The following is a 13,898-nucleotide window of genomic DNA, read 5'->3' as shown; positions in this document are numbered from 1 at the left end:
CTGGGGTGACATGGGGGGATAGACACAGGTAACTGATGGGTTTCTCTCCTTCACCCACCCAGGTGCCCCCCACGCCACACCCGCTGGAATCTGCCAAGGGTCCGTCCCCATCAGAGATGCTGATTCTGAGCCGCTCCTCCAAGCTGAGGCTGCTGGAGGGGACACTGCGGAGGCACTTGCCTGAGACGCTGCCGGTGACATGGCTGTGCCTAACCCCACTGCCCGCACCCCAGGGCCAGGACTCAACCCTCCTGCCCCTCCATGGGGCAGAGAGCAGGGGAAGGTCCCTCTGACTCCCCTGGGAGATGGGTTAGAGATCAGGCTGGAGAGGCAGGCCCCTCCCCCGCAGATGCTGGCTGCTCTCCCAGGCACCCGCTCCTCCCTCGTGCCTCCCAAAGTCCAAACCCAGCTCCAATTCCTGCTGCTCACCCAGTGTAGCCGGTGGGACCTCCCCAGCCAATCACAGGGCAAGTTGGCTCCATATCAGCCAATCACATCACAGGCAGGCCAGGCACCGTGTCAGCCAATCACTGCATGGGCGGCCTCCATGACAGCTAATCAGAGAGCTGGGTAGCTCTGCCTTCCTCCATGGCTCCATGCCCATCACATGACTCAAGTGTGTGGGGAGGTCACCAGCCCCCTTGTCCTCCCCCACCCTCCCATGCCCAGGGTCTCCCCTGAGATACCAGCCCAGAGGCCACAAATCAGGGGTCAGACCCCAAAAGTCAGGATAGTAAACCTGGGGGGACAGGGGAAGAAGAGGAAGGCCCCCACAGCTTCCCCACTCATATGCCCTGCCCCACGTCTCCCCCCAACACTCACTCCCTCCACATACCTGCACCCTCCCTGACCCTCACACTGATCCCTAGTGTCACCCCACATGCCCCCACTCGTCCCCCAATCCTCTGTCCTTGCTGCTCCCCACATTCTCCTGCAACCCCCCAGTCTGTGCTTCCCAGAGCCTGGAGGAAGCCATTTTCCCTGGCCTTTGCCCCCTGAAATCATTGTGAGGTGGCAGTCATCTTGACTAAGGGCAGCCTGTGGTGTCAGCCCAATTGGCAAGGATGGCCATTTTTGAGAAGGGAAAAATACTCCCCAAAGGCACAGAATATCATGAGACTCTGAAACCCCCTGATAAATAATGGGAGGCTCCTGACAGAGTCACGAGAGCAGGAATTTCTGCCCCTCCACCAGCTCTGACCCCTGCCCCATGTCTTTGGCAGGTCCTCGGTGCCATGATGACCATAAACCACGGGAACCCGGCTGGGTACGAGGTGCTGGTGGATTCGTGGCCCGAGTTCAAAGCTGTCCTTACCCGGCCACACAGAGAGGTGCCTCCCCTCAGCCATTGCGCTGCACCTGGGGGCCTGCGGGAATTGGGGGGTGGGGAGTAGGACATGGAGCCTTTCTCCTCTAGGCAGGGGCCAGCCTCGCTCGGAGGGGGAGGATTGGGATTTGAGGCCTTTTCCTTCTAGGGGGCCCCAAAGTGGGGGCCAGGCTGGCTTGGGGCAGGAAGGGGGGGTCGGTCGGCAGATCAGTCATTCCATTGGGAGTTCCCCACTCTGCTCCATGTCTCCACCAGCAAGTGGCATCGGACGTCTCCGATTTCTACACCAACATGTTGGGGACACTGGGGCATGGCCACTAGGTAACTCGAGGGGATGGAAGACCATGAGTGTCGATGAAGCCCCCTCGCACTAGGCCCAAGTGTCCTTCCCCCCCGCCCCCCGCCTCCCGCCTGGAGGCACTCGCAGCAGTTCTGCGTAAATAAAGCAGCTTTATGTATGGTTTAACAAATGATACAGAGAACAAGGGAACTAGCTGGGAACTGGATTGACTGGCTATATGGATACTTAGGGCAGCTTGCTATTGGATAAGTATGCTGGAAAAAAGGATGTATAAAAGCCTGTGTAACTTCCTGCTCTGCGTGCAGGATTTGAGATTCTATTCTCCCTGTACCTTTTTGCAGCTGCAAATAAACTTTTCTGCTTCTCCACCCTGTTGTGATTATTGGGTGTAGCACACCGGGTAGCGAACCAACCCAAGCTGTTGTTTAGCCTCTTGGCACTGGGTGTTTGTCAGCCTGTCCTCATAAGTCATGTGTTCCAGTCCCCTAATAATTTTTGTTGCCCTCCGCTGGACTCTTTCCAATTTTTCCACATCCTTCTTGTCGTGTGGGGCCCAAAACTGGACACTGGAGATGAGGCCTCACCAATGTCGAATAGAGGGGAACGATCACGTCCCTCGATCTGCTGGCAATGCCCCTACTTATACATCCCAAAATGCCATTGGCTTTCTTGGCAACAAGGGCACACTGTTGACTCATATCCAGCTTCTCGTTTACTGTAACCCCTTGGTCCTTTTCTGCAGAACTGCTGCCGAGCCATTCGGCCCAGAGTCTGTAGCGGTGCATTGGATTCTTCCGTCCTAAGTGCAGGACTCTGCACTTGTCCTTGTTGAACCTCATCAGATTTCTTTTGGCCCAATCCTCTAATTTGTCTAGGGCCCTCCGTAGCCTATCCCTACCCTCCAGCGTATCTACCTCTCCTCCCAGTTTAGTGTCATCTGCAAACTTGCTGAGGGTGCAATCCACACCATCCTCCAGATCATTTATGAAGAAATTGAACAAAACCGGCCCCAGGACCGACCCTTGGGCACTCCACTTGATACCGGCTGCCAACTAGACATGGAGCCCTTGATCACTACCCATTGAGCCCGACAATCTAGCCAACTTTCTATCCACCTTATAGTCCATTCATCCAGTCCATACTTCTTTAACTTGCTGGCAAGAATACTGTGGGAGACCTATCAAAAGCTTTGCTAAAGTCAAGGAACAGCATGTCCACCGCTTTCCCCTCATCCACAGAGCCAGTTATCTCATCATAGAAGGCAATTAGATTAGTCAGGCATGACTTGCCCTTGGTGAATCCATGCTGACTGTTCCTCTAAGTGCTTCAGAATTGATTCCTTGAGGACCTGCTCCATGATTTTTCCAGCGACTGAGGTGATGAATGTGCCAATGCAAATGGGCATCAAGTTTTAAGTCATTGTGTGCGTTATCTTGATGTCAGGGGTAGGCCCGTAGATGCATTTCTAGATGTTCAAGTTGTAGAAAACACATCGGCTGCATCTGTGACAACCCACATCTTAGAAGAGTTAAACGCTTGTCAACTGGACCCCAAACAGATGGCTGCTTGTGCATTTGATGGAGCTGCAAACTTCTCTGGAAGACATGGTGGAGCACAAGCTTTGCTCAGAGAAAAGTGTAACCCTAGTCTCTCCTATGCACACTGCGGAGGCCATCTTCTCCAACTAGCACTAGTACAAGCTGCAGAATCTTCAAAAGACATTAAAAAAGCTATAAATTTAATGTCTTCATTATATTCTTTTTTCAGCAAGAGTCCAAAAAGACTGAATATCTTGGAAAATATAGAAGATAGACTGGGACTGAAGTTCAAATTAGTCCAACCTGGGAAAACCTGCTGGCTTTCTCATGAGCGAGCCTTGGCTGTTGTCTTAAAATTACTCAAGCCGTTATTACTGGCTTTGGAAAGTATCTACCAAGATGGGGTGGATCTAAGAAGTGAGGCTGGTGGATTACTTTTGCTACTACGTTCAGAGAAGACTATTGCCATTCTCTCTCTTGTAGTCTACTGTTGAAACCACTTGGGTCATTAAACCATGCCATCCGGGCATCTGCTACAATAGTAGTAGATCTTTGTCCATCAATAGAAACTACATTTGGATCAATCAGAGAGCTATCCATTGAAAAAATACTGGAAGAAGCCAAGACTTCAGTCCAGAAGTTGACTGATGAAGGCATTTATACTGAATCCTTAAGTGAAGAAGACAAGAAGTGTTTGTTAAGACAACTGAAAAAGTACACAAACTTGATTCTTAAAAATCTACAACAGAGACTTCTAGATTCTACTCAACTTCTGCGTAGCTTTTACAGATCCCTGTCTTATAAAACACTGACAGTTGAGTGGAGTGAGACGCTACCATCAATGGGCCTGCCATGTGCTCAGGACAGAATAGAGAATTTGAACACGGAGTGGAATATCATACGACGAATAAATGAAGATTTGACTTCAACTTCTTTTTTATCATCACTAGTGGCTCAACCCGATCTTTGTGCTCTGTTTCCTGGGCTGAAAGAAGTAGGAATTCATCTTTTGCTACTCCCAGTCACAACAGCTACAGTTCTTTTTCATCATTGAATAGCATTTTGTGTTCTGAAAGAAGTCGCCCTCTGCCTGATCATGTGAATGAACTGCTGAGCATATCAATTGAAGGAATAGAAGTACCGGACACATGAGAAGCCGCCAAAGATGAACGCATTGCATTCAAGAAATTCATTAACAGAGTTGTGGAAAATTATAACAAGAAACCAAGAAGAATGTAGACGTAGTGCTTCATAGAAGGCTTGAGTAGCCAACTTTAATTTGTGTGATGATTTTAAAACATGAGTTAAATCTAATAAAATGGTCATGAAACATTTTTCAGTTTTTACTATGGTGCCATACTGCCCACCTTCACCCTCATAGTCTCACCCCTCATCGGCCCTGACCCCCCCCCGTAAATTCAAACACCCCCCCCCCATTTCAATTCCTGGGGAAACCACTGGATGGGGGTGCTGTGTGTATGGGTCTGGGGGGATAGGCTCTACCAAGAAGGGCAGGTTATGGGGCTCGGGAGAGTAGGACAGACCCTGTAAAGCTGGGTACAGGGCTGTGAGGGAGGGCAAGGCCTTTGGGGATGGGGGTAGCAGATCCCTTGTGAGGCTGGAGCTGGGAAATGTTACTGGTTCCACGAGTAACTGATCTCCAGACTCCCACACCCCCCTCCCTTGGCTTCCGTTAGTCCCAGCCTGGCAGGTCCCCTGGGTGGCTGGGCTGGGGACTCATGCGGGGGCTTTGCCTGGGGCTGGGCTGGGGGTTAACGTGGGGGTTCTGTGCAGTGCTGCGTTGTGGAGGATGAAGTGGCACAAGTTGGGCTGGCGCTGGAAGCTCTGCCTCTCCTGCAGCCTCTGCATGGGGTAGTTGTCCACGGCCACGTGGCCGTAGCTGGGATAGCCTAGTGCGTGCAACCGCTTGGCTATCAAGTTGTTCAGCACCCCATTGTAACCGCGTCCCCGGTGCTCGGGCATAGTGACGCTACGCCCCATGGCACCATATGGGTCTGAAACAGTCCAGCTGAGAAGGTGGCCAGCAGAGTCTAGGAGGCAGAAACTGGGGAAGTGGCGGATCAGTCTTTCCAGGAACCTCTTGCTGTACTTGTTTCCCCCATAGGGCCACATCTCATTCATCAGGTCGAGGTGGGAGACATCCAGGGTTGACAACCTCACAGCTGGGTCTAGTCTGGGGAGGCAGAGAGCAGCAGGGCCAAGCCCCAAGAGTTAGCGATCGCGAATTAGACCCCAACATCATGAGATTGGCCCTAATATCGTGAGGTTTTTTTAAAAAGATGACTATGATTGCTGATCTCCCTTGATAGCTGAACTCCCTCGACACCTGGTTGTGACAGTGTTATCAACAGTCCCAGATTTATTATGGTGATTTGGGATCTTCTGCCCAGCAATTAATTCTGCCCCATCAGTTCTGTTCCCAGCCAGGTGCCCATCAACTCTTCCTAGCCCCCCCAGCCTCCCTTCTGCACCTCCTGGTGTTGTTCTGCCCCCTCCCAACCCAGTGGGGGCTGCAGCGGGCTCCCCTCTTCCCCTCCCAGGCCAGGTGTTCCTGGGATGGGGGCAACATGTGCACCATCCTGTCCCCATTGCTCACAGGCTCAGGGCTGGGGCAGGGAGTTGGGGAGTGGGACCGGGTGCAGGGTACAGCTTCCGGGAGGGAGTTAGGGTGTGGGAGGGGGTGGGGAGAGGGAGTGGAGCCATCCTGAGATGCTGAGCAATTCCTGCTCCCTCCTTCCCTTCTGTGAGAAAGGTGTCACATTACTGCAGGGAGTGGGGGGAAGGAGATCTTACTGCAGGAGCTCTGATTGGCTGCTCTTCCCCAGGAGGTCTTGGAGAGGCAGCCAATGAGAGGGGGCTTCCCCGCAGGCAGGGGGGAATTCCCATGTAGGTGATTGTAAGATGGGCTGCCCAGTGAAACTCCTGGGACTCAGGAGAGGGGATTGCTAAAGCCAAGTGGAGGAGGGAAATGGCTGGCTCAGAGGGTGGGGAGTGGGACACGGGGCCTTTCCCCACTAACCCACACTGCCTAATGTCCCTTTGGCCAGGTGAGACATGGTGTAGGGATGGGGGGAGCATGGCCTCTCGCTGCCCAAACCCTGCCAGGGCTGGCTGATTGCAGAAGTGCCTGGTCCCCAGGGGCCACGGATGGGGTCCCATTGGTGGCACAGAAGCCATTTGCATCAGGGTTTCCTGGCAGAGGCTGGGGCCCTGTGCAGGAGCTGAACAGGGATCTCCCTCCCCATGGTTGTCCCCACCCCATGGCTACGCTCCCCAGTCCCTGCAAGGTCCCTGAAGGAGGTTAGGCTCAGTGCCAACCTACAGGGTTTATACTGCTGGCAATAGGACCCCAGTGCCCCAGGTCCTGCATGGGTAATAGCCAACCACATCTTGGGCATCCCAGCACCATACTGGCCAATCACCTCACCGTGCAGACTGTCCCCTTCTCTACCAACCCCACCCCTCCCATGGGGCCCTCTGGCGCAAGCAGACACTGACTGGATTTCAGGCAAGGTGTTGGGATCTGGGTGAAAATAAGTGAAGTAGCGGAACACCTCCAGCTTGACCCCTTTAGTGTTGGCGATGTCCCTCGAGGCCTCGTAGAGCCCGTCCCGGAGCCCTGCAGGGGGCAGCAATGGGCCATGAGCAGTGGGGACAGGAACTGAATGGTGGTGACAAAAGGGCCCATATGTGTGGGGAGCCCAGCCTGGGACAGGGGGCAGGAGGGGCAGGAGTCTGAGCTTCCAAACCTACCAACCCCAGGCCTCAGGGAGAAGGACGTGGTCAGGTGATCTGATCTCACCCCAGCACTGGCAAGGGGCTACCCCATAAGTACCTGCCCTGCACAGGGCTCATGGCAGCAGCCTTGCAGCCTGGGGGAGGGGCAGTGGAGGGCTTTGGGGCTGGCACGGTAGGGCAGGATCCTGGGGTTGGGCCCACGCAGGATTTATATGCTCAGTCTTTGTGGTGCTCTCCCTGGTGCTGTGAGGCCCACATTACCGTGGATACAGAAGGCCTGGTTCCAGTTGACGGCACTGCTCAGCAGGGCCCTGTAGGCACCCAGGTCCCGGTAGTATGCCGCGTACATGTTGGTGTAGAAATCAGAGCCATCCAATGCCACCTGCCAGGGGAGACATGGAGCCAAGAAGTGGAAACTCCTAATGGAATGACTGATCTGCCTGCCCCCCGCTCCCGAGCCAGCTAGTCCCCTGCTTGGGGGCCCCCTAGAAGGGAAAGGCCCCAAATCCCAATCCCAGCCCTCCCTGAGACAGTTTGGCTCCCAACCTGCGGTTCCCCAGTGCAGAGTTTCTCAAAACTGTGGGTCGGGACCCAAAAATGGGTTGCCAGAATATTTCAAAGGGTCCCATGGCAGCTCCTGTGGCTACTGTCCCATGGTGCTGGCTGGACTCGGCTCCCTGCTCCAGGCACTGCAACATCTGGGGTCCTGGTGGCATTCAGGTTTGGCCCAGCCACCATGACAATGGGAGTCTGGGTAGGCCAAATTTGAGTGAGTGGTACTGCAGCCCCATGAGCCAGGGCACAACTCCACTCTCACAAATTTGGTCCAGTTAGGGGGGGGCGGGATCAAACCTGAGCGGCACTGAAACCCCAGCGGTTGCAATGGCCAGAGCAATGAGCCTAGCCCAGCCAGCCCCACACCACGGGAGCTGCTATTGTGGGGTGAGTGCTGGGCAGGACCCAACCCCCCACAGGGAGCAGACTCCAACAGAAACCACCCTGGGACCTCCACGCCCAGACTATTTACTGCATCACAATAGGCCATAAACAGTTACGAATGGGTCCTAAGCCCCAAAAGGTTGAGAACTACTGCTGTAGAATGGAAAGATCCCAATCCCTGCCCCCCCAAACCAGTTTGGTCCGCGCCCTGGGGCCACCTAGAGGGGAAAGGACCTGAATCCCAATTCCTGCCCCCGACCTAGCCTGGCCCCCACACCATGGCCCACCTAGAGGGGAAAGGCCCCAGGTCCCACTCCCCAACACCCGAGAGAGCTAGATCACTCAGGTGCAGCGCAGTGGCTGAGGGGCAGCACCTCTTTGCGTGGCCGTGTGAGGACGGCTTTGAAGTCAGGCCACGAATCCACCAGCACCTCCTGTGCTGCCGGGTTCCCACAATTTATGGTCATCACGGCGCCATGGACCTGCCAGTGACATGGATGTGGTGAGGGTTAGAGCTGGGGGCAGGGCAGCAATTCCAGCTCTCACGACTCTGTCAGGAGCCTCCCAATGTTTACCGGGCGGTTTCAGCATCTTGTGATCTTCTGCACCATGGCAGTTTTTTGCCCTTCTTCAAAATGGCCACCCTCTCCCATCCCTGCCAATGGGGCTGACACCACAGGCTTCCCTTAGTCAAGATGACTACCACTTCACAACGATTTCAGTTGGCCGAGGCCAGGGAAGATGGTGGTCTCCTGCCCCCTCCCGCTGGGGTTACTCTCCTGATTTTTGGTGTCTGACCCCTGATTTGTGGCCCTGGGCTGGTATCATAGGGGAGACCCTGACCGTGGCTGGGTTAGAGTTGTCAGGCATCTGGTTTTCATGGACCTTGGCAGCTCCAGTCAGCATTGCTGGCCAGGTTGGTAAAAGTCCAGTCGGTGGCACAGTGGGACTAAGGCAGGCTCCCTGCCTGCTCTGGCTCTGTGCGGCTCCTGGAAGCTGCAGCATTTTCTCCCTCCGGCTCCTAGGCTCAGGGATAGCCAGGGAGCTCTGCACGCTACCGCTCCCCTGAGCCGGTGCTCAGGGAATTGTGGCCAATGGGAGCTGCAGGGGCGGAGCCTACAGATGCGGGCAACGTGCAGAGCCCCCTGGCCCCTCTGTCTAGGAGCTGGACATGCCAATCGCTTCTGGGAGCCACCTGAGGTTAGCTCCACCCGGAGCCCACACCCCGAACTCCCTCCTGCTCCCCAACCCCCTGCTCCAGCTCGTAACCCCGTCCTGCACACAAACTCCCTCCCGGAAACTGTACTCTGTGCCCTGTCCCACTTCCCAACCCCCTGCCCCAACCCTGAGCCTCCTCCCGCACGCCAAACCCCTCAGCCCCATCCCAGAGCCCCCTCCTGCACCCCAGACCCCTCATCCTCAGCCCCACACCAGAGCCTGCACCCCCAGCCAGAGCTCTCACCCCGTTCTGTACCCCAACCCCCTGCCCCAGCCTGGAGCCCACTCTGAGCCCCTCATTTCTGGCCCCACCCCGGAGCCCACACCCCCTGCCAGAGCCCTCACTCCCTCCTGTACCCTAACCCCCTGTCTGGAGCCCCCTCCCACACTACAAGCTCCTCAGCCCCAGCCTGTAGCTCCCTTCTGCACCCCAAACCCCTCATCCCCAGCCCTCACCCCCAGCTGGAGCTGTCACCCCCCCACTTCCAACCCCCTGTCCCAGCCCAATGAAAATAAGCAAATGAGCGAGGGTGGGGAAGAGCGAGCAATGGAGGGAAGGGGGATGGAGTGAGAGGAGATGGGGCCTTGGGGAAGGGGCGGGGCCTTGGGGCAGCAGTGGGGCAAGGGTGTTCAGGTTTCTGCAGTCAGAAAGTTGGCAACCTTAGGTCAGGTGTGTCGGGGGAGGGGGATTGAAGGGGCTGGTGACCCGCCACAGACACTAGAGCCATGTGATGGGCATACAGTCATGGAGGGAGCCACAGCTACCCAACTCTCTGGTTGGCTGGCACGGGGCCAACCTGCCCTGTGATTGGCTGGGGAAGTCCCGCCAGCTACGCTGGATGAGTAGCAGGAATTGGTGCTGGGTTTGGACTGTGGGAGACACAAGGAGCGAGGTAGGAGTGGGTGGCCAGGAGAGCTGAGCAGCCAGTGCCTGGGGGGAGTCTGCCCCTCCAACCTGCTCTCTAACCCATCTCCCAGGGGAGTCAGAGGGACCTTCCCCTGCTCTCTGCCCCATGGGTGGGGCAGGGGTGGGGGGTTGAGTCCCGTCCCAGGGGGGGGGGTGCGGGCAGTGGGGCTAGACACAGCCATGTCACCTGCAACGTCTCAGGCAGGCGCCTCCGTAGTGTCGCCTCCAGCAGCTGCAGCTTGGAGGAGCAGCTCAGGATCAGCATCTCTGTCAGGATGGGCCCTTGGCAGCTTCCCGGGAATGTGATGTAGGGGACACCTGGGAGGAGGGGAGAAGAGAAACCCTTCAGTTATGTGTGTCTATCCCCACACCCCCAAGTGACCCCAGAAGCAGGCAGGGTGTCTGCAACCTCCAATCTCTACAATAACAAACCTACAATAGGCTGCAGCCACTGTGTTCACCAGAGACCCTACAATAACAATCCCTGTCTGTGGCCCCAGCAATGCCAGGGCTGGTCTGTGCAGGGCTAGGGTCTCCCAACTAGCTTCCACTCACCTGGGCAGTCTCTGTGCTAGGGTAAGGAGCAGTCCTGGAGAAGGCAGTGCGGTCCCGTCTCCACTGGATCTCTCCCTTGAGGACTGCTCCAGCCTCTTAACCCTGAGTGAATGAACCATTAACAGAGCCTGTGGCTGGCCCTGAGCCGGGGGCACCTCCCTGAAGTCACAAGACCGATCAGTCTCCTTCCATGGGCAGTGAGGGGTGAAATGATTTCCTGGGGCCAGTGTAGTAGAATTCTGAGGAAACATGAGCACAGCCAGAAGTGGGCCATGGGCTTTGATAGAGGGTTCTGCTGGGATGGGAGCCTCCAGTCTGGGCACCTCTCCTTGGCTGCATCCTTCCCTCTGGCCTGTGTCTCTCCCAGCCCTGTCCCCCGAGGCATGTGTGCCCTACACTCTGTGCTTGTTTTGCCCATGCAGAGGCTGGGATTTCACATGGGTCCCTCTCAGGTTTGGGGAGGGGTCATGGGGTCCAGACTGGGCAGGTTTCACCTACCAAAAGATGGAAGCCCTCTGGGATGTGGCTGTCATGGTTCATTACCCGCCGGGAGCAATGCAATCAGTATCTGTCACGACCTAGCGTCATATTTATTAATTAGCTGGAATCCAGCATCAGAGAATCCAAGCTGAAGGCAGAGGCCATGGTGGCCCAGCAACTCTGTGGGATCCATCTTGATTCGCCCTCCTTTTGTCTCTGCATACCTATGTGAGTTCCTGGGATGCTGAGTCTCTGGGGTTCTCACAAACACAGTCACCTCCCTCGCACCCCGTGTCTTTGTTCCAAGCTGCAGCAGAGCTGTGTCCATGTCTCCTGCTCCCTTGTGTGCTAAGTCACTGGCAAACCGTGGAGTTAATGTTGCCCAGAGGTTCCACGCACCCTTCCAGAATGTCAAGCCCAGCAAAACTCACATATCTGAAAACCAAGCAATGAGGAGTTAAGGTGCTTGCCTATGGTCCTTAATTCTGCTCCAGCTGTCCTCAGTGGAATGGAGATAACGGTTGTGCTTTGTAACATTTGCAGTGTGTAGTTGGTCTATGACCCAAAAACTTGGTGATTATTTTATTACATGTGTAAAAAGTCTGGTGTCTCGCTCCTCCCCAGCCTCTACCATCCCCTACTACATATAGCCTTCCCCTGGTACCTTGCCAGCATTTCCAGCTCACCATCTCCTGCCGATCCCCTTAAGCCGTCAGCATTTTCGAAGGCAGGGGTGCACAAAAACCATTGGTAGAAGCTGTGAACTTGAAGAAAAGCAGTTTTTGGGTGGGTAGCTGTAGTTCATAGAATCACAGAATATCAAGGTTGGAAGGGACCTCAGGAGGTCATCTAGTCCAACCCCCTGCTCAAAGCAGGACCCATCCCCAACTTAGGGCTTGGCTACACTTGTGAGTTACAGCGCAATAAAGGAGCCCCGGGCACACTAGCTCACTACACGTCCACACTGGCAAGGCACGTAGAGCGCTCTGACTCCGCGGCTACAGCGCTGCTGGTACTCCACCTCGGCGAGTAGAATAACGTTTTCTGTGCCACCGCTGGAGCACCGCGGCGCCAGTGTGGACGCCCTGGTCTGTTATGGCGCTGTGATCAGCCTCCAGAAGTGTCCCACAATGCCTGTTCTAGCCACTCTGGTCATCGCTTTGACCTCTACTGCCCTGCCCTCAGGTGACCAACCATCAGACCCGTCCTTTAAATTCTCTGAGAATTTTGAAAATCCCCTTCCTGTTTGCTCAGCCAGGCGTGGAGTGCTCTCAGCGAATCTTTCCAGGTGACCATGCCTCCATGCGCCAGGTGATCCCCAGTATGGAGCAATGGCGAGATGCTGCAACTCATCAGTGTTCGGGGGGAGGAAGCTGTCCAGTCCCAGCTGCGCTGCAGCTGCAGGAATTACATTCGCTTCGGGCAGATATCAAGGGGTATGATGGAAAGGGGCCGTGACCGGGACGCACTGCAGTGCAGGGTTAAAGTGAAGGAGCTGCGGAATGCCTACCGCAAAGCCCGTGAGGCAAACCACCGCTCCGGTGCTGCTCCCGCGACCTGCCATTTCTACAAAGAGCTGGATGCGATACTTGGGGGCGACCCCACCTCCACTCCAAGCACCACCATGGACACTTCAGAGCCCAGTGCAACAAGGCGGGAGGAGGAGGAGCAGCAAAGCAGGAGCGAGGGTGCTCCGGCACAGGAAGACACCCCGGCATCCCTAGATGCATGCAGCCAGGAGCTGTTCTCAAGCCAGGAGAAAGGTAGCCAGTTGCGGCGGCCGGTGCTTGGGGAAGGGTAAACACCAGAGGAGGTTTTCGGTAACCGGCTTTTATTTTGGGAAGGAAGTTATTCGGTGCAGGCTCTTGGGGTGAGGAGGGTTAGGGCTGCATGCATGCCTAGATGCAGAATAGGGGATTGATGTGTTCTCTCACATCATGGTAATGGGCCTCAGTGATCTCTTCAAAGGTCTCAGCCAGAACTTGGGCAATACGCTTGTGCAGGTTTTTTGGGAGAGCTACTGTGTTCCTTGTCCCAGTAACGCTAACATGTCTGCGCCACTGTGCTGTGGGGGGCGGGGGGACCATTGCTGCACATAGGCAAGCTGCATATGGGCCAGGGCGGAATCTGCATTGTAGTAGAAGATCCTCCCTTGCTTCCCTGGTCACCCTCAGCAGCAAGATATCTTCAAGGATGAAGTCCTGTGGAAAATGTGGGGACAGTGTTCGTTATAGGGGCCCACTGCCGCTGTTGGCTCTCCTCAAGGCACAGAAATCCAGAGGACAGTACAGCTGTGAAACAATCAGTCATGCTTGACCCTGTGCTTACTTACCATTTTGGGGCTCCCATAGGTTATGTGTGCTTGCTTTGGGATGGGCAAATTATGCTATTGTGTAGATTGTGCTCGCCCTTGAGTACGGGGGAATCATTGCTCTGTCTGGTGTGAACAATGCTGCCTCTGTTAAGTGTTGCATTTTGCCTTTACAGATGCAACCCTTGAGACCTCAGCCATCTGTGTTATCAATGGCTGAGAGGCTGCAAAGAATCAGGAAGAGGCCATGTAGAAGCAAAGAGGACATGCTGCATGAAGTCATGCAGCATTCAACTAATGAAAATAAAAAAGTGCAGAAGTGGCGGGAAAGTGAAAGGAGGGTCCACCAGCAGAATGCGGCTCGCCGGCACCAAAGCACAGAGTGGCTGATAAGCATCATGGAGAGCCAAGCGGATTCAATCCAGGTGCTCGTAGCCATGCAGGCGGAGCACTACCGTGCCCACTGCCCCCCGCAGTTCTTGTCCCAAAACTCTTTCCCTCTTGCCACCATGTCACTCCAAACCACTTTCCCCAACATCTGGGTTCTTACCACCACCCACTGC

General features: G+C 55.4%; 1 protein-coding gene across 1 annotated transcript; it reads right to left on the bottom strand.

Annotated features, from left to right (window-relative positions):
- Positions 1-4,414: 4,414 nt before the first annotated feature.
- Positions 4,415-10,640, bottom strand: LOC311521505 (glycine N-acyltransferase-like protein 3). Its single transcript, XM_084629831.1, has 6 exons — positions 10,545-10,640; positions 10,177-10,307; positions 8,239-8,346; positions 7,187-7,307; positions 6,686-6,806; positions 4,415-5,360 (listed from the first exon to the last, which is right to left on the bottom strand). Exons 2-6 carry the CDS (start codon positions 10,252-10,254, stop codon positions 4,904-4,906), a joined length of 885 nt encoding a protein of 294 aa, XP_084485957.1. The 5' UTR covers positions 10,255-10,307; positions 10,545-10,640; the 3' UTR covers positions 4,415-4,903.
- Positions 10,641-13,898: the final 3,258 nt, after the last annotated feature.

This window comes from Lepidochelys olivacea, assembly GCF_965140295.1.
Source record: "Lepidochelys olivacea isolate rLepOli2 genome assembly, chromosome: 6".
NCBI classification, from domain to species: Eukaryota; Metazoa; Chordata; order Testudines; family Cheloniidae; genus Lepidochelys; species Lepidochelys olivacea.
This window is presented reverse-complemented; position numbering and strand designations above follow the sequence as displayed.

Excerpts from the sequence above, each read along its gene's own strand:
- LOC311521505 (XM_084629831.1), bottom strand. The coding sequence starts at position 10,254 with ATGCTGATCCTGAGCTGCTCCTCCAAGCTGCAGCTGCTGGAGGCGACA. Across the intron at positions 8,347-10,176 it reads GCCTGCCTGAGACGTTGCAG|GTCCATGGCGCCGTGATGAC; the intron begins GTGACATGGCTG and ends TGTCACTGGCAG. Across the intron at positions 5,361-6,685 it reads AACACCTTGCCTGAAATCCA|ACTAGACCCAGCTGTGAGGT; the intron begins GTCAGTGTCTGC and ends CTGCCTCCCCAG.